The sequence below is a fragment of the Telopea speciosissima genome, chromosome 6 (assembly GCF_018873765.1).
Source record: "Telopea speciosissima isolate NSW1024214 ecotype Mountain lineage chromosome 6, Tspe_v1, whole genome shotgun sequence".
In the NCBI taxonomy this organism is placed as follows: domain Eukaryota; kingdom Viridiplantae; phylum Streptophyta; class Magnoliopsida; order Proteales; family Proteaceae; genus Telopea; species Telopea speciosissima.
The window spans coordinates 67,998,939-68,023,549 of NC_057921.1; the positions used below are offsets into that span (position 1 = coordinate 67,998,939).

The 24,611-nt window shown below is 42.1% G+C and overlaps 1 protein-coding gene and 2 long non-coding RNA genes across 3 annotated transcripts; 2 read left to right on the forward strand and 1 right to left on the reverse strand.

Annotated features, from left to right (window-relative positions):
* The first annotated feature begins 3,279 nt into the window (after positions 1-3,279).
* On the forward strand, positions 3,280-21,749 carry LOC122664061. Its single transcript, XR_006333274.1, has 4 exons — positions 3,280-3,289; positions 11,111-11,115; positions 11,655-11,771; positions 21,739-21,749. It is a non-coding gene; the product is annotated as an uncharacterized LOC122664061 (long non-coding RNA).
* LOC122664060 lies at positions 16,451-23,811 on the reverse strand. The gene is made up of 3 exons (XR_006333273.1): positions 23,652-23,811; positions 21,451-21,455; positions 16,451-16,462 (listed from the first exon to the last, which is right to left on the reverse strand). It is a non-coding gene; the product is annotated as an uncharacterized LOC122664060 (long non-coding RNA).
* Positions 21,930-23,825, forward strand: LOC122664059 (heavy metal-associated isoprenylated plant protein 9). Its single transcript, XM_043859747.1, has 6 exons — positions 21,930-22,129; positions 22,246-22,416; positions 22,563-22,732; positions 22,952-23,042; positions 23,215-23,582; positions 23,724-23,825. Exons 1-6 carry the CDS (start codon positions 22,108-22,110, stop codon positions 23,823-23,825), a joined length of 924 nt encoding a protein of 307 aa, XP_043715682.1. The 5' UTR covers positions 21,930-22,107.
* The last annotated feature ends 786 nt before the right edge of the window (positions 23,826-24,611 follow it).

Here is a 24,611-nt window from a genome sequence, read left to right on the forward strand (position 1 = left end):
ATCTTCCTCTAGGAATCTGCTTTTCTATGTTCTGGCAGATTTTAATCAATTATCAATGACTTCACATGAAAATCAGTGGAGATTGACCGACTGATCCAATGCTTGATTCAAAGTTTTAAAGTCTTTGGTTGACCATATAAACCGTCACTTCATGAACATCATATTTACTTCAATATTCCAAGCAAACAGGCCCTCGGCGCTTGAAAGTTTCAAAATAAATGCAAGAGTACATCAGCGCTATGTAATGGCGCCACTCATTCTCTGCTCACCAACACCTAATGTTTTCATTGGTTCAGTGGTGGTAGGTGCTGTCTCAGTTCCTCCTCCTTTGTCGCTTTCCCTTATCCTCTCCGCTACTCGGCAGTTGGCACCAATCCTGAGTCCTGGCAGACCGCATCGTTCCATCCATTTTGAGCCGTGTAGTAAACTCTACAAAGAAGAGACGGAGTTCTTGTCATTTAACTCCGTTAGTGTTTTATATTGTCAGTTCCCAAGGCCGCATAAAAGAGGTAAGAGGAGGGTTGTTGCATCTAGTCGGTTGTCATAATTGTAAATACTTTTGCAAAGCTTTTAGCATGAATTCTAGAGTTCTATATGTTTAATTTTATGCTAGGCCACTCCCTCGAGCAACGCGTTACTTTATGCAACACAGATTGTCTACGGCGCAGCTGCCCGTAGCGGCCTGTGCCGCGTAGACTGGGCTGTACAAGTAATAATTGCCTTACTTTAGTTCGGGCAAAGCATTTGGGTAGGGGTAAGGTGGTCTTTGCGCACACAGCTCAGCCTATGCCGCTCAGGCCGCTATAGGCAGTGCGCCGTAGAGGATCTGGATCCTACATTATGACCTGAGTATTGTGTATGGGGATTGAGCTCCTCTCCAGGGAGCCCAGTACGCCCATGGGGCATTCAATTGTTGGGTTGTGTTGCACACATCCCTAGGTGTGCATCGAGATGTGTGTGGCACAGGCCAACCCTTGGATGCCCCTTGGGTGCTCCCTTGGTGCTAGGCTTCGTGGAGAGGAGCCAGATTCTCTGTATGGTGAGTAAAAGTTAATTAGGCATCTTTTGTAAACATTGTACCATTTTTGGATTATGATGATAAATAGGTAAGGATTTGTTATATGCCTAATGGGATCCACTCTAGTAAATGGGCGCTAGATTGGGCCAGCTTAGTATTGGATAGGTTAACAAGCTTGATTTAACGCGTTCAATCAACTTCAGAGCTGTTGGTGTATTGGTCAAGTACCTAACTTTTGGTATCAGAGCTGGGCATCACGTCACGGGTTCGAATCACGGAAAGGATTATCTGGAGTAGAGTGAAAACCGTCAAGAAATGGCTACTTGCCGCTAGACAAAAATCTTGGAACAAAGTGAAGCCGCTTGGAAATGGCTACCCACCTCCAGAGTGAAAGCTGCCTAGAGTGAGAAGCCGCCGAGGACAACACTTGCGGAAGTGTGGTAGTCTGTTATATGCCTAATTGTTGGCCAAATAACGGTCCAGGGATCAAACCATGGTTCCCTAGGGAGACCAAGATATTTATCTTTAGGGTTTTGCACGCCCTGGGTTAGCCCATGGTGTCCCATGGGTGCCCCATTTTAATTTTAGGGTTTCCCATGCTCGCCCATGGGAACCCTGGTGCATCCCTATTAGGGTTTCTCCTTCCCTATTACATTCCATAAAATTAATTATCACAATAGGGACGGAGAAACTCATCTCTAGTCCATCACATGGCAAGAGGGATCCATCCCATACTCGAATGCGCAGCGAAAAATAATCGATTCGAGTTTCTTTCGCATCCCATAAATATTAATAATCAATGAACAGAAGGAATTAATAAAGAACTGCTAACCTGGTGAGCCTCAAGTGTTGCTCCTCCAATAGATAGTGGTTCTTCCTCCAATGAGCGCTCCAAGCAAACAGATCTGAACCTCCAATGGTGCTACCAAGGTTCTACACGCCAATCCCAGATGCCCTCAAACTCCTCAGCATGGGTCTAGGGTTTCACAAACCCTAACTCTCAAACACAGGTGAGAGAAGCAAGAAGAAGAAGAGAGATCACAAGAGGGAGAGAGAGAGAAACCAAAAATGCAGGAGAGAGAGTGTCTGCTCCAAAAACGTGGAGAGCTCCTCTTCTGCGTATTTTTGGTCCCCTATTTATAATAATAGGGTTTAATTAAATCCTAGATAGATTTAATAGAGCCCTAGTGAGAGTCTGACTCTCTCTCTCTCAGTCTGGCAGTTCTGTTTAAACTCAAAGTGCTACATAGGTGAAGAAGCAGAATCTAATAGGGAAAGTATTAATTAGATTCTTTATTTAATTATTAATGGATAATTACAATTAGCACAAAATCCATTAATTAAATAAAGAGCCAATTAAATTAGCAAATTCCAAATAACTCCCTATATGATAACAATTTATCATATACAACCCCCCACTAATCAACACCATCATTATGGAATCTAGGGCATGTACACATGTACTGCCAAACCCCAATCCATAGTACATGTCCATATAAGAGCGTCTATGCATCCGATCGGGTCCCGCAAAACTCGATAAAACACTTTATTTGAAATAACTATAAATAATGTATCATTTTATGTAAAATAAATTTTGCAAAACCATTTCCAACCCCAATCGATCCAGACCATGACAGCAGTCTCTATCTTGGTGTTCCCCAATCGGGCATGGTGACCGTGTTGGATAACTCCTTCACTCACAAAGTGTTCACGCATTCCCGAACACCGGCTTTGACTCGCTTGAGTCTCGGTCATTGATGAACCAAAGCTGCGATCACACTTTGCGGTGGGGGTTCCCTCAGTGCGGTGTCGGTGACACATGTCTATCCCTTCCTACATCCGGCGAGTAATACATGAGGGAATCGACAAAGTAGATTCTTCGCCAATGCACACATCAAACATGTGAGCACTCGCATTCGTACCCTGACATCACATGTCTAGGCATACCCAATGCGACGACCATATGATAAGGGTGCCCAGCCAAACCCTAGTCGTGACTACCATTTTAAGTATAACTTACGGACACATAATGCTCAAAAAGTTTATATCGCATGTGACAATATTAAACTAAAATGTATAAATGTTCAATACAAAGGTGAACCGGGTTGAACCGGACCGAACCGGGTTTGATGGACACACACTTGTCCAACAATCTCCCACTTGTACATCAAAGCCAATTCCCCATACATTTTAAACCCATGCCCTCCATGTGTTTCTCAAACACTCGGTGACAAACCCTTTGTCATGGCATCGAGACACATTTTCGATTGTGTCCACTTTGGAGATACTCACGTCACCCTGCTGGATAATCTCTCCGATGAGGTGATACTTCACTGCACGTGCTTGTTCCTCCGATGAGCCCTAGGCTCCTTAGCTTGTGCAATGGCCCCTCTGTTGTCACATAACAGGAGAATAGAGCCCTTGACAAGATCGGGGACTACCTCCAAATCGATAGGAATTTTCTCACCAAACACCTTCTTTTCCGCATCACAAGTCGCAAGGTATTCTCGCTTCGGTAGTAGAATCGGTTGTAGACTTTTGTTTCGCACTCCGCCACACAATGGCACTTCCACCCATTAGATATACCATCCGGACTGGATTTTCTGTCATCCTTGTCGGTTTGGAAATCGAATCGTGTATCCCAATCGACAACGATCGATCCAAAACCAAGAAATATTCCTTAGTCCTTCTCAAGTACTTGAGGATATTCTTAATAACACTCCAATGCTCGCGTCCAGGGTTAGATTGATAACGACTTACCATGCCTCTGCATAGAAAATATCCGGCCTCGTACACAACATGGCGTACATAAGACTCCCTCTCTTGAGGCATAGGGAATCCTCTTCATCTCTTCAATGTCTGTCTGAGACTGAGGACATTGAGATCGGAAAGACGACTCCATGTCCGAAGGGAACACTTCCCCTCTTGGAGTTCTCCATACTAAATCGGCCAGGACTTTGTCTATATAGGTAGCTGTGACAAGCCTAGCATCCTTTTCGCGATCTCTTACGAGTTTGATCCCAAGGATATAGCTAGCTTCACCAAGGTCTTTCATCGAAAGCGTTGTGGATAACCTGTTTCTTGATGAAAGGAATCCTACATCGTTATCAATCGCAATATGTCATCTACGTATAAAACAAGAAAACATACTGCCCTCCCACTGATCTTCTTGTAAACGCATGGTTTATCTATGTTTTGATCAAAACCAAATGATTTGATTGATTGATCAAACCTGATGTTCCAGCTCCTGGAAGCCTGCTTCAGCCCATAAATGGACCTCTGCAATTTGTACACCTTTCTTCCTCCAAGGAAGAGAACCCCTCTGGCTGTTCCATGTAGATTTCCTCTTGAAGGAACCCATTTAGAAATGCAGTCTGCACATCCATCTACCAGATCTCATAATCAAAGTGTGTTGCGATAGCCAATAAAATCCTGATGGATTTCATCATCGCTACTGGTGAAAAGGTTTCCTCATAGTCTATACCCTCTTTCTAGGTATAACCCTTTGCCACCAGTCTCGCTTTGAATCTCTCGACCTTTCCATCTGCGCCCTTCTTCCTCTTGAAGATCCATTTACATCCAATCGGCTTGACGCCAAGTGGTGGATCGACTAGAGTCCAGACCTTGTTGGAATGCATCGAATCGATTTTAGAGTGCATTGCTTCCAGCCACCTAGTGGTATCAACATCCTTTAGAGCCTCAGAGTATGTCATCGGATCATCATCCGGTTCAACCGATACCATGTGGAACTCTTCCACTGTTTCCTCTTCGGTTAGAAGAGTTAGCCTGGTGGGTGGTCTAACAGTCCTCCCCTGCGTCGAGGTTCCTCGGTGTTGGTATTTCATGGGTATGTCGATTGGTCTCACTCGGAAGTGACGTTTCGAGCCATTTGATAGCTCTTTTATGACTCTTGGTTCGGACCTCGGGTCATCATTTCTTCCTCCAAAAATGTGACATGTTTACTTACAATGACCTTTTGGTCAACTGGGTCATAGAAATAATAGCCTATCGTGCCTTTGGGGTAGCCTAAGAAATAGCATCTTGAAGTCCTGGATTCTAGCTTGTCTGTCTGTTGCTTTCGCACATGTGCTATGTAACCCCATACCCTAAGGTGTTGAATACTGGGCTTTCGCCCTTTCCACAACTCAAAGGGTGTCTTGGCTACAGACTTAGATGGAACCCTATTCAAGATATATATCGCCGTCTCTAAAGCGTACCCCCATAAAGAAAGAGGCAGCTCACTATAAGTGAGCATCGTCCTGACCATATCCAATAGGGTCCGATTGTGTCGTTCGGATACACCATTTTGTTGTGGTGTGCCTGGATTAGTTAGCTGACTAACTATCCCCTGGGTTATGAGATGTTCTTTAAACTCATCCGATAGATACTCCCCTCCACGATCTGATCGTAAGGACTTGATGCGTTTATCGAGTTGTCTTTTGACCTCGGCTTGAAATTCTTTGAATGTATCAAAGGCTTCCTATTTCCTACGCATCAAGTATATGTAACCATATCTAGAGTAAAAATCGGTGAACGTGATAAAGTACTCATACCCATATCTTGCTTGTATGTTTATAGGTCCACACACGTCAGTGTGTATCAACTCCAATAGATCTGTGGCTCTAGCACCTTTATTGCTAAAGGATTTCTTGGTCATTTTGCCCTGAAGGCATGACTCACAAGTGGGGAATGGTTCCACCCTCAGACTCTCTAAGGACCCATCCCTCACCAATCTACTGATTCGGTCCACATTAATGTGACCCAATCTTAGATGCCATAGATATGTTGAGTTCACTGGAGCTGCTTTCCGTTTCAAATCAACATTTGAAACAACATTCGTTCTAATAGGGCAATCTAGAAAATACAAACCACTTTGCATATATCCGGATGCCACAAAGGAATTATTAAAACGAATAATCAATTTAGAATTAAAGGAAAAACTATATCCGTCAAAAACAAGTTTTGAAACTGAAATTATCTTCCTCTTGAAAGAGGGTACATAATAGCAATCCTTTAAAACTAAACTAGCAGAACTAAAATTTAAAATAAAAGTTCCCACACCAACGCCATGGTCTCAGCTCCGAGTGCCCATCCGAAGACGCACTTCATTTCTTTCCAGGTTCCTTGTCTCCTTGAACCCCGCAAATCATTGCAAATGTGAGCAGTGGATCCACTATCCACCAACCAAGAATTGGTCGGTTCAAAAGACAAATTAGACTCATAAAGAACGTGAACATCACATGTACCTTCTTTAGCACCTCTGTTTCATCCGGCTTCTTGTCTTTCAAAGTTGCCAGGTAAGCACACGCGTTTCTTTTCCAGTGACCCTCCTTCTTGTAATAGAAGCACTTGCCTTTGCCTTTATTGCCAGACTTCCCACCCTTGGCTTTCAGGGTCTTGCCCTTACTTCCCTTTTTCTTCTTCTTTCCATTTGAAGAAGGTTTTGCCTCAGTTGCATTGACCTCAGCCTTGTCCTTTTTCAAGGACGCTTCAGCCTCTACGAGTGCATTAACAAGCTCGGTGAGCTCCATCTCCTTCTCGGAGATCTTGTAGGACATCCTAAAAGGTGCGTAGGCAGAAGTGAGTGACGCTAAGATCACATCAGTCTTGTATCGCAGGCTAAAATCAGTCCCCATGGATTCTAATTTTTCAAACAGATTGATCATTTTCATTACATGATCCATCACTGGAGTCCCCTGAGACATCTTGGAGTTATGGATTTGACTCACCGCATCAGAATGTGCGTGTGTCAATTGCCTGTTGAACAATTCAGCAAGCTTATCCATTTTATCCCCAGCAGTGCGTATATCCTTGACTGAGTCTACAACTGATTTTTCCAACGATCCTAGGATATAGAGTGATACCTTGGAATCCCTCATAAGGAACCCTTGCATCTCTTCATTTGCCTCAAAATCGTTCGGTCGGGTTGAGGAGGAACTTGTTCATCTAAAGCGTATACGATCCTTGGATCGGAGCAACTTAATGCTCCGGTACCAATCGACATAGTTTGTACCATTAAGTTTGTATTCGCTAATGAGTGTTAACGAGTTGGAATTAACGGCAGCCATCGTATATTAATCTACACATGCACAAGTAAATAACCACATGTTAATTAATGACCATTGAAAATAATAAATTGAGCACACACACATCAATGGTCTTTCATGATTTGGGTTTCCCTCATAACCCAAAAGATGAATTGGATACCTACAACCCTTGCATGCATAACTTACCCTGTCGGGAGTCATTATACACACCATGGTAGTGTGGACTAAGCTGTCCACCTCATGGGCTTCCAATATTTTTGGCCACCGGGTGTCATGTCCAGATCCTGTCGGTGACATACACCCAAGTCATGTACTTACCTATCGCATTAGTTAGAATCATGGAATCATGAAAGATGGCCCACTGTCGCAGTGCCCTCTCACTATCCATACCCTAACGTGTCTAGATGGAGGTAAATATAGATAAATGCGTGACAGAGGTCCTGACAATGTCCTGTCGGCTTATGCGGGGTCATGTCACATATTTTCTACATTTATCTTCAATAGGAGGCCATGGACATGTCTACCGATTAAGACTAGTCCATATCATACATGTATTGTGAATAAAGAGGGATTAATTAACTCTCACATACATGGATAGATTTAAACAACATAATTAATCAACATTAATTAAAAGTGATTATGGGATGGCGGTATTTTTATCAGAAGCAATTAAAGAACCCTCCCGATAAAAATAAAACTAATAACTTTGGGTGCATTTATCATGCCATGGATGCCACGCCTTGATCATCTCCTCCGCCCGATCATGTCTTCAAAGTAGGTGACTTGCATCTCCATAAGCTTTGAGCACCACATGTGGATCACCATCTACATGCCCTGGGAGTCCTAACTCCTCTAAAATTACAATGGAAACCTAGAAAAATTCTATACACTTTCCTTTCCATAATAATAAAGAAACCCCACATGGAGAAACCAACCCACCATTTGGCTTGCCCATGGGGTGGAGTACATTTGTTTATAAAAAAGAAAGGGGGAGAGAGAGAAAGAGAGAGAAGCATCACATCCACCCATAACCCCATGTATCACATACATAAACAATCCATTCATTTATTAGAATGTCATTCCCATAATCACATCATAATATAATTTCATGCATGGGCATTAAAGCAAGTGAACCAAAAATTAAAACATGGATTCCTTCAATTATTGAACCACCACATCGCATGTGATATCATGTATCCAAGCCCATAAAATTAAAATCGCATTTTAATTGCAAGTGGGTAAAGAGGGAATCTCTTCACCCATCATCATCCTCCAAAAAACAAAACAAAATAATAAAATTCTGTTTTGAAAAATCTGTTTTTTTTTTTTTTTTTTGTTAAACTGGAGGGAAAACAAGGGGGGTGCATTCAGCCCACTTGCGCAGGCTGCAGGCACTCCCTGCGCAGCCCATAGGCACAGGGCCCATGGACAACAGCCTTGGGCTGCAGGCCGCAGGCCTGCTGCCCGTAGGCTAAAGCCCACGGACAGCAGCCTGCAGGCCCGCAGCCCGCAAGCTTGCTGCCCGCAGGCAGCAGCCCACAAGGGGATGCGCACAAGGGTAGGTTCATGGGGAAGGACGTGCACAGAGGCTTGGCAGCGTGCGCTCCCCCCCCCCCCCCAACATATAGAACATGATTAAAAAATTTTAAAATAAAAATTAGTAATCACAACCTGATTGGATACATGCTTCAATAATTGGAATAAACAAAACAAACCAAATCCATCATCACATGGGTAGGTTGTTACACTAACAACCTTGTAACTACCCATGTGCACATGGGAAGGTTGTTACAACAACCATATCCTAACCACCCATGTGCCAACTTGCATCCCACTCATGATAATCATATTAACCATTAATTATCTAATATTCATGGGTGGGAAAGGTGGCTCTGATACCACACTGTTGGCCAAATAACGGTCCAGGGATCAAACCATGGTTCCCTAGGGAGACCAAGATATTTATCTTTAGGGTTTTGCATGCCCTAGGTTAGCCTATGGTGTCCCATGGGTGCCCCATTTTAATTTTAGGGTTTCCCTATTGCATTCCATAAAATTAATTATCACAATAGGGACGGAGAAACTCGTCTCTAGTCCATCACATGGTAAGAGGGATCCATCCCATACTCGAATGCGCAGCGAAAAATAATCGATTCGAGTTTCTTTCGCATCCCATAAATATTAATAATCAATGAACAGAAGGAATTAATAAAGAACTGCTAACCTGGTGAGCCTCAAGTGTTGCTCCTCCAATAGACAGTGGTTCTTCCTCCAATGAGCGCTCCAAGCAAACAGATCTGAACCTCCAATGGTGCTACCAAGATTCTACACGCCAATCCCAGATGCCCTCAAACTCCTCAAGACAGATCTAGGGTTTCACAAACCCTAACTCTCAAACACAGTGAGAGAAGCAAGAAGAAGAAGAGAGATCACAAGAGGGAGAGAGAGAAACCAAAAATGCAGGAGAGAGAGTGTCTGCTCCAAAAACGTGGAGAGCTCCTCTTCTGCGTATTTTTGGTCCCCTATTTATAATAATAGGGTTTAATTAAATCCTAGATAGATTTAATAGAGCCCTAGTGAGAGTCTGACTCTCTCTCTCTCAGTCTGGCAGTTCTGTTTAAACTCAAAGTGCTACACAGGTGAAGAAGCAGAATCTAATAGGAAAAGTATTAATTAGATTCTTTATTTAATTATTAATGGATAATTACAATTAGCATAAAATCCATTAATTAAATAAAGAGCCAATTAAATTAGCAAATTCCAAATAACTCCCTATATGATAACAATTTATCATATACAACCCCCCCACTAATCAACACCATCATTATGGAATCTAGGGCATGTACACATGTACTGCCAAACCCCAATCCATAGTACATGTCCATATAAGAGAGTCTGTGCATCCGACCGGGTCCCGTAAAACTCGATAAAACACTTTATTTGAAATAACTATAAATAATGTATCATTTTATGTAAAATAAATTTTGCAAAACCATTTCCAAAACAGATCTGGATCCAGATTCGATCCGACCATGCACATGCAGTCTCTATCTTGGTGTTCCCCAATCGGGCGTGGTGACCGTGTTGGATAACTCCTTCACTCACAAAGTGTTCACGCATTCCCGAACACCGGCTTTGACTCGCTTGAGTCTCGGTCATTGATGAACCAAAGAATACGATCACACTTTGCGGTGACAAGGTTCCCTCAGTCGTGGTGTCGGTGACACATGTCTATCCCTTCCTACATCGGCAGAATACATGAGGGAATCGACAAAGTAGATTCTTCGCCAATGCACACATCAAACATGTGAGCACTCGTATTCGTACCTTGACATCACATGTCTAGGCATACCCAATGCGACGACCATATGATAAGGGTGCCTAGCCCAAACCCTAGTCGTGACTACCATTTTAAGTATAACTTACGGACACATAATGCTCAAAAAGTTTATATCGCATGTGACAATATTAAACTAAAATGTATAAATGTTCAATACAAAGGTGAACCGGGTTGAACCGGACCGAACCGGGTTTGATGGACACACACTTGTCCAACACTAATGGGGCCCACTCTAGTGTATGGATGCTAGATTGGGTCAACCTAGTATGAGATAGGTTAAAGGGCTTGATTTAATGTGTTCCATCAGCTTCAGAGCTGTTGGTGTATCGATCAAGAACCTAACAGGATTTATTTTTTTTTCAAATGAAAAAATGGGTAAGGATTAACATCATAAACTGGATGTGGGTAAAGAAGCTAGTCTAATAGCATAGAATTAAGTCAGCATCTTAGACCAAGGAAAGAGTTTCTAACATAGATATAATGAAAAGAAAACGAATTACATAGCCTTTACACAAGACTAGGCTGTGGTTGGCATGCATTCTCATTCTAGAATGCACATTCCCATTCTCAAATTACATAATGCATATTTTCTCAAGATGGAGAATGTTGTTTAGTAACTCTATAACAAAAATGCATTTTGGGAGAATACATGCACATTCTCTCTCTACAATCGCTGTATTTTTCTCCTCCGGATTAACCTCAGAGTTGGGGTTTTTGGGCTCCCATGAGAAAATAAATCAAGGGGCCTAACAAAAACCAGCGAATCTCACCTACTCCTCCCATGAAACTTCTCTTTCTTGTAGCGACTACAACTGTTGGTGAATAAGGCCATATACCACCACCAAAACCAGTCGCTTCAAGCTTTATCTCATCGTCCTTGTAAGAATTGTTCACATTTCACAGGCGAAGAGATGAATCTCTTTCTTCTTTTGCTACTTTCCATTGTTAGTGCTTGGATTCGTGTCTCCATTAGAGGTTTCAGCCTTCAAGTGTTGGATTGCTCCGATTTTTTTATTAGGGTTTCTCTTTGGTTCTCCCCAAAGGGGATTTCTTTTTTGGGAAGTATAAAAGGAATCTTATCAAAGTTGAAGGAAATTTTACCCTTTCATTCTGTTTTGGATCACTGAAATTTGCGGTTCGTCAGTGTCCAATTTGGATGATTTTGTTTATTAGAACGTCCTTGATATTGTTCTGGTTAGGAATTTCTTTTTGCTGATTTTGTAAATCCACTGAGAGAATCGAATTGAAGCATCCTTAATATTGTTCTGGTTAGGAATTTCTCTTTGCTGGTTTTGTAAATCCACTGAGAGAATTGAAGCGATGAAGGTGCATCTAGCTCCAAAGAAACAAAACATCATTGTTCAGGGTAGAGCGGAGGATGAACCGACGGAAGGCTTAAGCGAGGGCACTATCTTTGTTCCACTCTGGTGGAGATGGTACCAACTATCGAGAGAATCGATGAAGAGAAAAAGATGCCATCCAAACTCTTAATTCACTCCATCACAGCTGGGATTCTTCGAAGTTTAACCTTAGACGAGAAAACAAGAAAGAGGCGAGTTGCGAAGACAAAATGAGAACGTGGAATGCGTCAAATAGTGCATTCCAGAATGGACCTCATTCTCTACTGCATTTTGGGATTTAAGAATGAGAAGAGATACCAAATGACATTCCTGTTGTCTTACAATGTGTTCTCGACCTAGAATGCATTCTAATAATGCATTTCAAAGCAGCATAAATGAAAGGATGAGAAAGCTAAGATATATATATATATATATATATATATATTTTTTGTAAGAAGAAAGCTAAGAAATTAGATGACTGTAAACTTTGATATATTGGGGATAAAAATTAAATGTGGTGTGAATATAGTAGATAAATATTTAAAAAATAATGGTGTAGATGTCAAAAGACTTCCTACCCTTCAATCTTGCATTAGGAAAAGATGTAATCATTATAACTAGTGATTATGCACCTTAAATAGGATTACATGAAAATACTTAGAAACAATTTCAAGTAGAGTTGTAGAAGAGTCGGGTTGGGCCGGGCTACTTAAAACCCCAGCCCAACCATGACTCCCCTTAGCTGGGTCCAGGCCCTGCCCAACCCTAACTCAGGGCCTGGAAAATCCAATCCTGATCCACCCTCAGGGTCTGGCCGGGCTAACCTTGATTGGACCTGGTCATAGAGTGGGGAAAGGGAGAGATACATGAACTGAACTGAGTTGGGCTGGTCAGGGAGAAAGTTATCACTTTTACATAAAATAACACTATAATAATAGACATTTTCATCGGAGTACGAAATGCAATGTTTATTATAATAAGTTTGTGAAAAATCTTTAGAAAAACCCGTACACCATCGAATTAAATTGGAAACACAATACAAATTTTTTTTTCTTCATAATGTGTATTTAAAAAATGGTGAATAATCAGATTTAACAAGAATCAACCTAAACCCTTGAAACAAAACCCTAACGCCTAAACTAGTTTACCTCAACCAAGATCTCAACCACTTGAAATTTTGAAATCCTAGGTCTGAACCACCTCATTTTGAAAGGAAAATCTAATGACATCAAAATCAGGTAAGGCGGAGTTTTACAAGAAAAGATTTCATTTCTTAGGTCACCATTTGTTGATAAGAAATTTGTGAGCAGACCTTGAAAATTGAACATCTTAGGTTTAAACCACCTAATTTTAGTATCGGTTTCACATGACCTTGAAAATTAAAAATGTTAGGTTGAAACTAGGAAAATCCATGTTTCACAAGACATTTATATCGATTTAGAGTAAAAGAATGCCACAATGCCAGCTCAAAAGTGAAATTCCACACCCTCTTAGATATCACTATTCATGTGAGAAGTGATATGTCATCATTTCTATGTTTCTCTTGGAGAATGATGAGTTGGGCTCACTTTCACGTACGAGAACAGCTCACAGCCATTCAGATGGAATCCAGTCCATGTAGGTCCCACAGAGTAGATTCCTTCTGAATAGCTGTGAGCTGTTCTCGTACGTGAAAGTGAGCTCGGCTCGAGAATGATTCTCAAAAATGGCGTGAAGGTATCAAGTAACTGATCGATCCCTTTTCCCTCCTCTCAAGAGACAGATCTTAGCAGGAAAGCTCTTGAAGAAGGACCATGGTCGATAGGGGCTCGGCCCTTAATCCTCCAGCCTTGGTCTACTGATGTCTCCCTTACGAAGAAGGAAGAAAATGAGCTCCCTCTTTGGGTCAGACTTTACGGCCTCAACCTTCATCTTTGGGGGAGTCGTACTCTAGGTGGTATTGCCAGTGTTATTGGAAAGCCTATCTGCATGGACAAATGTACTACACATCGAGAGAGACTCTCTTTTGCCAGATTCAGTGTGTTGGTTAACGCTGCAGATGGTCTCCCCTCCACCATTACCATCAACCTTGATGATGGATCCTCTTTGGAGTAGCGGGTAGAGTACGATTGGGCCCCTTCTATTTGTAATTTTTGCAAAGTTTTTGGCCATGGCAACAAGTCATGCCCTAGGTCTTTGACTGCTCAGGCCCAAGAGAAGATCAAGGACACTCATATGGCGGACGGCTCATGGAAGGGTGCTCCTCACAGACATAACAGAGGGAAACACTGGGCCCCTGGTCGACTCGAGAATGATTCCCAAAAATGGTGTGAAGGTATCAAGTAACTGATTGATCCCTTTTCCCTCCTCTCAAGAGACGGATCTTAGCAGGAAAGCTCTTGAAGAAGGACCATGGTCGATAGGGGCTCGACCCTTAATCCTCCGGCCTTGGTCTACTAATGTCTCCCTTACGAAGAAGGAAGAAAACGAGCTCCCTCTTTGGGTTAGACTTTACGGCCTCAACCTTCATCTTTGAGGGAGTCGTACTCTAGGTGGTATTGCCAGTGTTATTGGAAAGCCTATCTGTATGGACAAACGTACTTCACATCGGGAGAGACTCTCTTTTGCCAGATTCAGTGTGTTGGTTAACGCTGCAGATGGTCTCCCCTCCACCATTACCATCAACCTTGATGATGGATCCTCTTTGGAGCAGCGGGTAGAGTACGATTGGGCCCCTTCTATTTATAATTCTTGCAAAGTTTTTGGCCATAGCGACAAGTCCTGCCCTAGGTCTTCGACTGCTCAGGCCCAAGAGAAGATCAAGGACACTCATATGGCGGACGGCCCATGGCAGGGTGCTCCTCATAGACGTAACAGAGGGAAACACCGGGCCCCTGGTGCTGACATCGGCACGCCAGCTCCGGCCGTTGCTTCATCTTCTTGGTAGGTGGGAGTTTCCATTCCTAGTGACCCGATAATGCGCATTGATGAGGTTCCTATGATTGCGCAATCTTCTGCTATTGAAATGGAAATGGAAAAAGAGGATTCTCTCCTTCCCATTAAGGAAGGTTTTCCCGCCATTCCTCAATCTAATCCCTTATTTGAGGACAATGTCTCAGATAATCCCACGCCTCTCAATGGAAAGCCGATCCACTTAGATTCTAATACTTCCCACGTGCATGGGAACACGTCCTCCATTTTGGGTGATAGTGCCAGCTCAGCCCATCTCTCCTCAACCGTGACAAAAAAAAATGCTGACGTTGGGTCAAGTGATACCAACAGGTCCATACAGAAACAGAACACATCCATGGAAACGAAGAGATCATCCAAAAGCTCCTTGAAATCCTTAGCTAGAACTATTGAGAATAGTAAGGATCGTCAAGGATCTGCTTCCACCCCCTTCAGCAAAGGGAACCGGTTCAACATTCTTTAGTTGGCAGAGGGTTCTATTGGGAATAATGATGGTGCTACGGCCAACATCATGGTGGATGGCCGTGTGCGAGAACGTAGTCCAAGGTAGAGCAACCCCGTGCATCGCTCCACCCCCTCCCCTTCTCAATGGTTAAAGTGGGATCTTGGAATACCAGGGGTATCAATAACCCTGGAAAGCGTCGCGTTGTTATGGATTGGGCTATGCGAAATCAGTTAGCTTTGTTCAGTTTGGTGGAAACCCGTGTTTAGCTGAGGAACTTCGAAAAAACTCTTTGACCCTTCGCTAATCGGTGGAAATGCATTAATAACTATGATTATTTGGACTCTAGAAGAATCCGAGTGCTTTGGGATGTCGATCGGGTGGATGTTCTCCCAATTCTTATCACATCCCAGTTGATTCACACTCAAGTCCTTCTCAAACAAACCCAACAGCTGATCAATGTCACCTTTGTCTATGGTGCCAATTTTGCTAATGGATCTTTGGAATAACATAACTAATCTTCGGCAATCGGTTTCTCTTCCCTGGCTGCTCCTTGGTGATTTCAATTCAATCAAAGCCCCAGCGAAAAAATTGGGTGGTAGACCAGTGGGTTCTCAAATCCTCTTGAAGAATGGTGACCAAACTCTCTTATGGTTCGATCCTTGGCTCCCTAATGGCCCCTTATTTCAATCTGGAATCCTTGTGGCAGAAGCCATCGGTCGCCATCCCTTTGAGGTTGTGAGTTCCCTTTGAAGAATTGATGAAGATGGGGATTGGGACACCCCCTTTAATGACACTGTCATCGCAGACATAACCCAGGAAATCCTCAACATTAAATCCGTCCCAAAGCTGTTGGAGGATCGCGCTATCTGGACTCTCACTTCAAATGGTTCTTTCTCCCTCAAATCTGCTTGGGAATCTATTCAGCAACCGGGTAATCATATGGACTGGCACAAGTTGGTTTGGTTCCCTAAAGCCCACCCTCATGTTTCTTTTATTACTTGGTTGCTATTTAAGAACCGCCTCCCTACTTTTGATCGGCTTGCAACATGGGGGGGGGGGGGGTGTGTGCTCGATACATTGTGCCCCTTATGTAAGGAGGATGTTGAATCCAGGGATCATCTCTTTTTCACTTGCCAGTTTTCCTCGACTATTTGGAAGGGTATCTTGAAGACCAATTGGTATGTTAGAGAACCTCTTGGAAGTTGGTCTGAAGAGGTTACTTGGACCTTGCATCACTTCTCTGATAACTCTGTAAGCAGCCAGGTCCGTAAGTTCAGCATGATTGCAGCCATCTACCGAATATGGTTGGCGAGGAATGAGAAGCTTCTTAATGATTCTGCCTGCAGCCCAAATACCACTTTAATTCAGGTTCTTCGTGACACCCGCTCTAGGTTCTCAGATTGGAATTCTTCCATTCCTGACTCTAGTAGTAATAGGGCTTTCTTCATCAGATGGCAGATCCAAATTCCTTTCTCCCTTCCTTGACCTCGTCCTCTTATCTAGCCTTACCCTCCTAATCGATGGGTTGCAATCAACTGCGACGGTTCTGCCAAGGGGAACCTCGGCGGTTTTGGCTCCCTAGGCCGTGACGACAAGGGGAATGTGCTCTTTGCGATTGCTGGTGCGCTTGAAGACAATAACATTGTTCGAATGGAGCTGATGGCAATCTATCGTGGTCTTGTTATGGCTCAAAACATGGGGTTTACTCAGGTTCAGGTCCATTCTGATTCCTTGGTTGCGATTGAGGCAATCCTTGATAACTTCAACGTCCCTTGGTTTGCGATTGGAATGGTTGAAAAGATTTGTGATTTAAGAGATTCCTTCTCTTGCTGCTCATTCGTTCATCATGTTCGCGAATTGAACTCCTGTGCTGACTTCTTGGCTGGCTTGCTCCTTGCTCCTAATGAAATTTGGTTCTATGCGAGCAATCTTCCCGATGAGTTGATCTCCCTTGCGAGGGACGATGCCAGAGGGAAAATCTATTACAGATTGGAATCCTTCTTTCCTCTTATTATTATTATTAATATAAGCTTCTCCCTGTTCCAAAAATATATATATATTATGATTGATTGATGTTGATGGCATTGGCCTTTTTGTTTACTCTTTGGTCATAAGTCATAACAATTCTAGATCGCGAACTGGACTATGTTTGACAGTTTAGCCTAATTCCGATCCATGGTTTGTGGAGTTTGTTTTTACTTCACAACCTGTGTGGTTCTACACGATAAATAATATCATCTACTCTTTCTACCAAAAAAACAAAAAAAAAAAAACAATTCTGGACCACGAACTGGACTATGTTTCTTCCTCCTTTTATTTCTCAAGTAATGGACATTCTCAACCTCCCGGCCATTTTTTTTATAAATTAAAAAAAAAAAAGAAAAAAAAAGAAAAAAAAGAAAAAAAAAGAAGACATTTTAGATTAAAGCTTTTTTTATTATTTTTTTAATCGAAAAATTAACATTGGCGTATACAAGGAGGATATATATAACAATCCTCCCCTCGCAAGTCCCTCTTCTTGTCGGGACTTGGGCTTCCCATTTGTTTCAGTTTTTCACTTTTGACCGTCCAAAGCAGAGAAGGATGTAGTAGGGATAACGTAATGGGTTTTTGTTTTGTTTTGTTTTGGTAAATGGAATGGAATATGAATTGGGAAAGTCCTAAGGAAGGTAATTAAGGTAGGTAGCAGTACAAGTAAGTATGAATTAATAAAAGATCATCATAGGCCTCAAAGATTCAGGAATTCAACATAATATGTGGAGAATCGTACGTCTATATATAGTAAATGAATGCAAGTGTGAATCTTAATACTATACTATATATATCTTCATAGATAGATAGATGGATATATTATTGTGATCCATTATGCATTCTTTTTCTTCAAATAATCAAGAAATTAAACAAGCTAGGAAAGCAAATATACATTGAGCTCAAATATTGGGGAAGATAGTAGAAAGGAGAGAGAAGAAGGTGGTCGAGGAACAGACTGCGTTTTCCATTCCTTCCAGATTAGTAATTTTCTTTAATTTCAAACCAAACCACCCCACCCCAGGCCAGTAGGCCACCTCTATTGTTTTTTTTTTTTTTCAAAAAAAAAAAAAAGAACAAAGTTAGAGCAGCAGTAGTGTCAAATGTCAATAGACAGACACTAATTAATCTAAGTAATAAGCTAATTAGAGTCAAAGATGCTTTAACCGCCCACCCACCCAATGACTCAGAGTGTCTAATAAGTGAGTTTGCGACGCCCTGTACGTAAGTCCCTTTTCCATTACTAGCTTGCTGGGAAATGAAAAGATAATCAGAGCGGTGAGACTTTACAACACAAAGATTAAGTGGGGTTTTGGGTTTTCGCATCTTTTTGGCTTTTTTCTTTTGGGGGGGGCGAATGGAATAATTTTGTAGCTAGTTTTGGCTGGGCGTTGTTTTCTGATGAAGGGTGCCGTGTGGCTTGATATGTAAATAGGGTGTCGTGGGTGCATGATATGTAAATAGATGCTAGTAACATAGCTAGATAGGTGCTTCAATTCATCATGCTGTGAAGGTGGGGACAACTAACTTGGAATTCAGCAAATTCCCACTGCTACTCATCACTAAAAGTCTTAATTTGACTCATAAATCAACCAATCAATCTTTCTTTATTTTTCTTTTGAGCAAGAATAGAAAAAGATAAAAAAAATATGTATATATATATATATATATATATATATATATATGTATGTATTGCATCTGCATGGATAACTTGTGTAATTAAAAATCGCAAATTAATTAAAGGAGGTGGGTGGGGTGGTTTGCGTGTAACTTTCTTGGAGTCATATATTTTAGGTCACCTGACGTAGCCTACTAGCTCCATAGCATCATCGTATGCACTAACTCATCTGTCGGACGGAACTCCATGCTTCTAGTGTTTCTTTCTTTCACAAGACTTTTAACCAGAAAAAGGGTAATAAAACAACACCTTTTGCCATAGAGGGGTTAATTTGGAAGTCATCGAAATTAAGTGATTTTCACATTAGGATATCTGAGGTGTAATTTTCACCTTTCATTAGTGGGAGAGGGGTAAGGTGGTCATTTTACCTCCGATGTGTTTCGGTTTAACCTCCCCCTGCACCGGATCTTTATCCCTCCAAGTTCCTATCTGGCATAATTCCCAGTTTCTCTAACAAGGGAGACTAAAATGACAACCCTACCCCTGCCCGAATACTATGCTTGGGTGAAGTCCATCACCCCCTATTAGAGGAACTGAACGAAGTAGGGAACTGGAGGAGATAAATCCCCCCCCCTCCCTCTCCTCCTCCCCACAGACCACACACACACAACATTTTCCTACCGTTAAAGTTACATATTAATTAAGTCCCTTGCGCTCAAGAGGCTTAGGAAAGCTATGCTCAAGCCGTACGTCGACATCTACTACATCTAGGCATCCAATTCCCAAGGTGGTGGGTGTGGAAGCTGATATGGTTATGCATGCACTTATGGAAGCAGATGTGGTTGCGCAGATGGTCTAGCCTCGGGTGCGGCTCTATGGAAACGCCAGGCTCCGATAGACCCATCTTGTTCACATTGGGGAGAAATCTTGGAGACCACAGATCATATATCCTAGCCTGCCTGTTCGCATGGGTAGTTAATTTGGGTTGGAAGCATCCTTTCTTAATATTGCATGCTCATCATCCTAGTGCCACTTCGCCATCTTCTTCAACCTGGATTTGAAATTGGTCTTCATTGGGAGTTTATGGAACTAAGTAGTGCAGAGTGAAACTTTAACTCTTTATAACTTCATTGCATGGTTACTTGTTCCGTTTGGTTGCAAGGGGAATTAAAAAGAAGGGAAGTAAAATTTTTATATTTAAAAAAGAATTTTTTGTAATCATTATCCCATGTGATAACATCACGAACTCCAAATCATTCCATATTTGGTCATTAAATTCCACTTTATTTTGCATCCAATTTTCTTCGTTAAAATGTAAAATAAATATTACATGTAAAATGTATCATTACTAAATATGGTTAGAAATTTAATTAGTTTATACATTCACATGGGGTAATGATTACAAAAGTTTTTTTTTTAAGTTTGAAAATTTTCCCTTCCCTTCCCTTTAATTCCCCTTGCAACCAAAGGAAAATGATCATATTCTTAAATGTAAAGTTTGATTTTGGGTGATGTTATTCAATGTGCTATAAAGGACTCCACTGAGTTGATCATCACTGCTATTCTGGTACCATCCCAACTGAATCATTCTCAAAGGGCTTCATTGTTTTCTCCCCCGGCAACCACTCATTGGACTCTTCCACCGCGTGGTTCGTTGAAAGTGAATTGTTGATGCATCTTTGCTACCAAATAGCCTCATCAGTGGATTGAGCTTCGTCTTTCGTGATCATGTAGGATGACCTATTTTGGCTACTGCTTCTGAATCAACAAATTTTTGATCTATTTTAGTTGGAGAAGCCATGTCTATTCATACTTCTCTACTACAAGCCATTGTAAAAAATAAAGGGCTTGAACTTACCTATCATAACCTTAAGTCTTAAGAATTATATAATATATAGAATTAGGATGTGGATTTGTACCGGTCCCTAGTTAGTTTATCGATTCTAGAACCAGACCAATAACTTAATCAATAGATCCAAAATCAGACCAATAGCAAAATTGGTAGATCCATAACCAGACCAAAGCTATTGGGTGGGTCGGTTCTTATTGCCGGTTCTTGTCCAACATTGACACCCTTGACTTCACCACATGATATAAGAAAACATTTTTATTTTTTTGAGGGGGGAGAGTTTTCCGTCTAGGAGCATGGTCCTCGTGCACTGCGGGAGCCATGGGAGCACACGTAGAAGCATCAACAGGGGTGGGATTCCTGCTTTTCATGAGGTCGGAAAAGTCATTTCATGGAGCCTGTGTCTGGGCACAAGAGACGCTCTCAGACAGGCTCCTTTTTTTTGTTTTCTTTTTTTTATATAAAAAATGTTTGTATAGTAAGAGTCCAGTTCCTCTACACGTAGGTGCACATATACGTTAGAGGCACCCACTTATCTCATTATTGACATTTACAAGATGAGGAAGGGTATTTATGGAAACTGAAGGGACATGTGATTACCTATGTGCAAGAGTTCTGGTCCACATAGTGGATTCCGTCAGGTTGGCTCAGGGTGTACGAGATGGTTATCGTACATGAACCTGAGCTAGAATGGATCATCTGCATATACGTGCAGGTGAACATACATGTGAGATGTAACCATTTGTCCTTTTTGTTTCCATTAACACCCCTCCTCCCCCTTGTTACACCTCGCATGTACATATAGCAAAACTGGACTCAAGCTTAGCCGAATCCCAAACTTTTGGATCATGTTCCTCTGCAGCTGCCTACCCGTGTGGCCGGGGTGCAACATCAGACATTCAGAGGCAAAATGACCACCCTATCCCACCTGGGCAGGGTGCTCGGGCAGTGGATAGAACTGTCATTTTGCCCCTGTCTGTGTGAGACTGCGAGCCGGCCGCACGGGCAGCGGCAGCAGCGCATCCAAATTGTTAACTTTCACGACTCCTTACATTTCCCTAAACACCTAAACTTGGTAGCCTACCCAATACAATAAATTGAAAGTATGAAATGAAATAAAATAAAATATGACTTTGCCATCAAAACCATCGATTCTTTCCTCTTTCCCCATCCATCTTCTTCCTCTCCTCTCTATAAATCTGCGTAGCCTCCCCACCATTGGTTCCCTCCCCTTCTGCATGTGCTTTGGAAGCACAGAACTAATAATTTATTAGTTTGGGAATACAAAACCAGTGCTCTTCACTTGTATATATTAACAGGAGTACTCACTCTTCTTTGTTGTGTCTTCCCGTCTATTTTCTTGCTTTGTCTTCGTCTCCTCCCTTTCTCCTTCTCCTCTATAACTTTAAAGGGCTTGAGTGGATTCGGGTTAGTTTCTCTTTCTCTCACTGCAACTGGGGCTTGAGTGGGCCAATGGGTGAAGAAGCTAAGCAGGTATTCGCATTTCTGATATGTAATCAACTATAAATTTTTGTTCCCTGTAGTGGTATGTGACAGAGATAGTTTATATGGGTTTCTGTTCTTCTCTTTTTACTGTTTTTTTAATTGCGCAGGAATCCAAGACAGAAAGCAAGGCAGAAGAGAAGAAAGAAGAAAAGAAAGTGGAAGGTCCGGAAGAGAAGAAGGAAGAGCCAAAGCCACCGTCTCCGGTTGTCCTGTTTGTTGAATTGCATTGTGTAGGATGCGCAAAGAAGATAGAGAGGTCCCTCATGAAAGTCAGAGGTTCGGTCTGTCTCTCTCTCTCTTTCAAACACACAAACACACACGAGCACACGCGGACAGTTAAGTGGATGATTCATATAACTTTAATTAATATAAAATGGTGATGAGTAACATTTGGGAACATTGGATGATGAGTTTCATAACAGGAGTTGAAGGAGTAGTGATGGACATGGCACAAAATCATATAACCATAAAGGGAATAGTGGAACCTCAAGCTCTATGCAAGAGAATACAGAAAAAGACCAAGAGAAAAGCCAAAATTTTGTCCCCACTACCAGCTGAGGGAGATCCCCTACCACAATTTGTCACTTCACAGGTCTTCTGCCTATCCCCATCAATCCATCCATCTTCCTCCCGCTTTGTTTTTTTTTTTTTTTTTTTTTTTTTTCCCGTTTCAGTTGTTGTATCCGGTTCCGGTTCCGGTTCCAGTTCCATCCTCCTTTTTCTTTTGATATACGAAATTCTCATGTTTCTTCTTGTTCTTGTTTTTTTTTTTTTTTGGGGGGGGGGGTGTATTTGGTCGTGGATTAATCAGGTGAGTGGACCAACGACAGTGGAACTGAACGTGAACATGCATTGTGAGGCTTGCGCTGAGCAGCTCAAGAGGAAAATACTGAAGATGAGAGGTATTAGTAGTTAGTTATTAGTCTTTGAATGAGTCCGTATGTTCGGGGGATTTGGCTCTCCTCTTCTCCTCTGTCATGGATTGGATGGAATTGAGATGATAGATGAAATAATCGAGAAGTTGTAATACCCTAATTTATAAATTAATTACATGTGTTATATAAGTATATGCAGGAGTGCAAACGGCGGAGACAGAGATGGCGAGTGGGAAAGTGAAGGTAACTGGAACCATGGACGAGAAACGGCTGGTGGACTATGTGTACAGAAGGACAAAGAAGCAAGCGCGGATAGTCCCACAGCCGGAGGAGCCCGTCACAGTTGCAGAGAAGAAGGAAGACAACATTGCTGGAGAAAAGCCCAACAAAGAAGAGGAAGCAGCAAAGAAGATGGATATTAATGATCCTAAGCAAGAGAACGCAGAGAAGGTGAAGGAAGAAGCAGACAAAGCAGCAGCAGCAGCGGCAGCGGCAGCGGAAGCAGAAGCAGATAAGAAGAAGGAGAAAAGAGATGAAGGGAATGAAAATACGGAGGAAAGCAAGGACGCCAAGGAGAAAGAAGAGGCCACCACCACCACTGCAGCACCGGCCAAGATGGAAGGTGGAGTAGACTACGATGAATACTACTACTACAGCATTAATGCCGCCGCCGCCGCCGCCGCCGCCGAGGAAATGATGAGGAGGAAGAGAATGTATCAGTACTACTACCCTCCTGTCTACGTCATGGAGCGGGTCCCACCCCCTCAGCTCTTCAGCGATGAAAATCCCAACGCCTGTTGCATCTCATGATCTCTCTCTCTCTTCCATCGCCTACCAACGACATCTGCAGTGTAATATTGGAAAATAATATTTCCTTGAATTAATAAAATCGAATATGTATATTTATTATAGGGAAAATTTCATGGACACCCCCTAAAAGTATAGCATACCATATTTCGTCAAAATAGTTAAGCAGATTGACACCCCCAAAGATAAAATATCGATTTTATCCTCTTAGTTATTTAGAAAGAATGAGTAGGGTATTTTCGTTAAACGCAACAATTTAATCTGAACGATTTATTTTTTTGACCTTTTAATCGTAGCCGTTGAATAAAAAAAAGCCATAAACCTGCTCTTTCCTGTTCTTCGTTGCAGGGGAGTGCTTCAGGTGATTTGGGGGAGAAACCACTGTCGTCATCTTTGCTTTGATATCTCCGATTGAACCAGAAGCTTCAGTAGAGAAAACCGGAGAAGTTCTCTTAGATTTCATTGCAGGACAACCAACACAGGTGGAAGAGATCTATGAAACTCAGTCCTTTTGTTCGCGATCTCAAACCGCCCTAGGGCTGAGTTTAGACGCTCCAAAAAATATCTAATCGAATAATCGAACATTTCCGCTGCAACTCAGCCCTTTTGTTCAAGTTTTCCCCAACCGCCTCCCGTTTGTTCGAGATCTCACAGTTCTTCGTCCGAGATCTCTTTGGGAGCGTCTCTTTTAGAATTTCTTTTTTTTTTGGGTTGTGTAAATTGGTTCTCTCTGGGCTTGCAGAGAATGGGTTTACAGGGGAGTGCTTCAGGTGGGGCTCACGGAGATGG

Coding starts and splice junctions, on each gene's coding strand:
- LOC122664059 (XM_043859747.1), top strand. CDS start 22,108: ATGGGTGAAGAAGCTAAGCAGG. Junction 23,043..23,214: donor GAAAATACTGAAGATGAGAG/GTATTAGTAGTT, acceptor AAGTATATGCAG/GAGTGCAAACGGCGGAGACA. Junction 23,583..23,723: donor ATACGGAGGAAAGCAAGGAC/GCCAAGGAGAAA, acceptor ATGAGGAGGAAG/AGAATGTATCAGTACTACTA.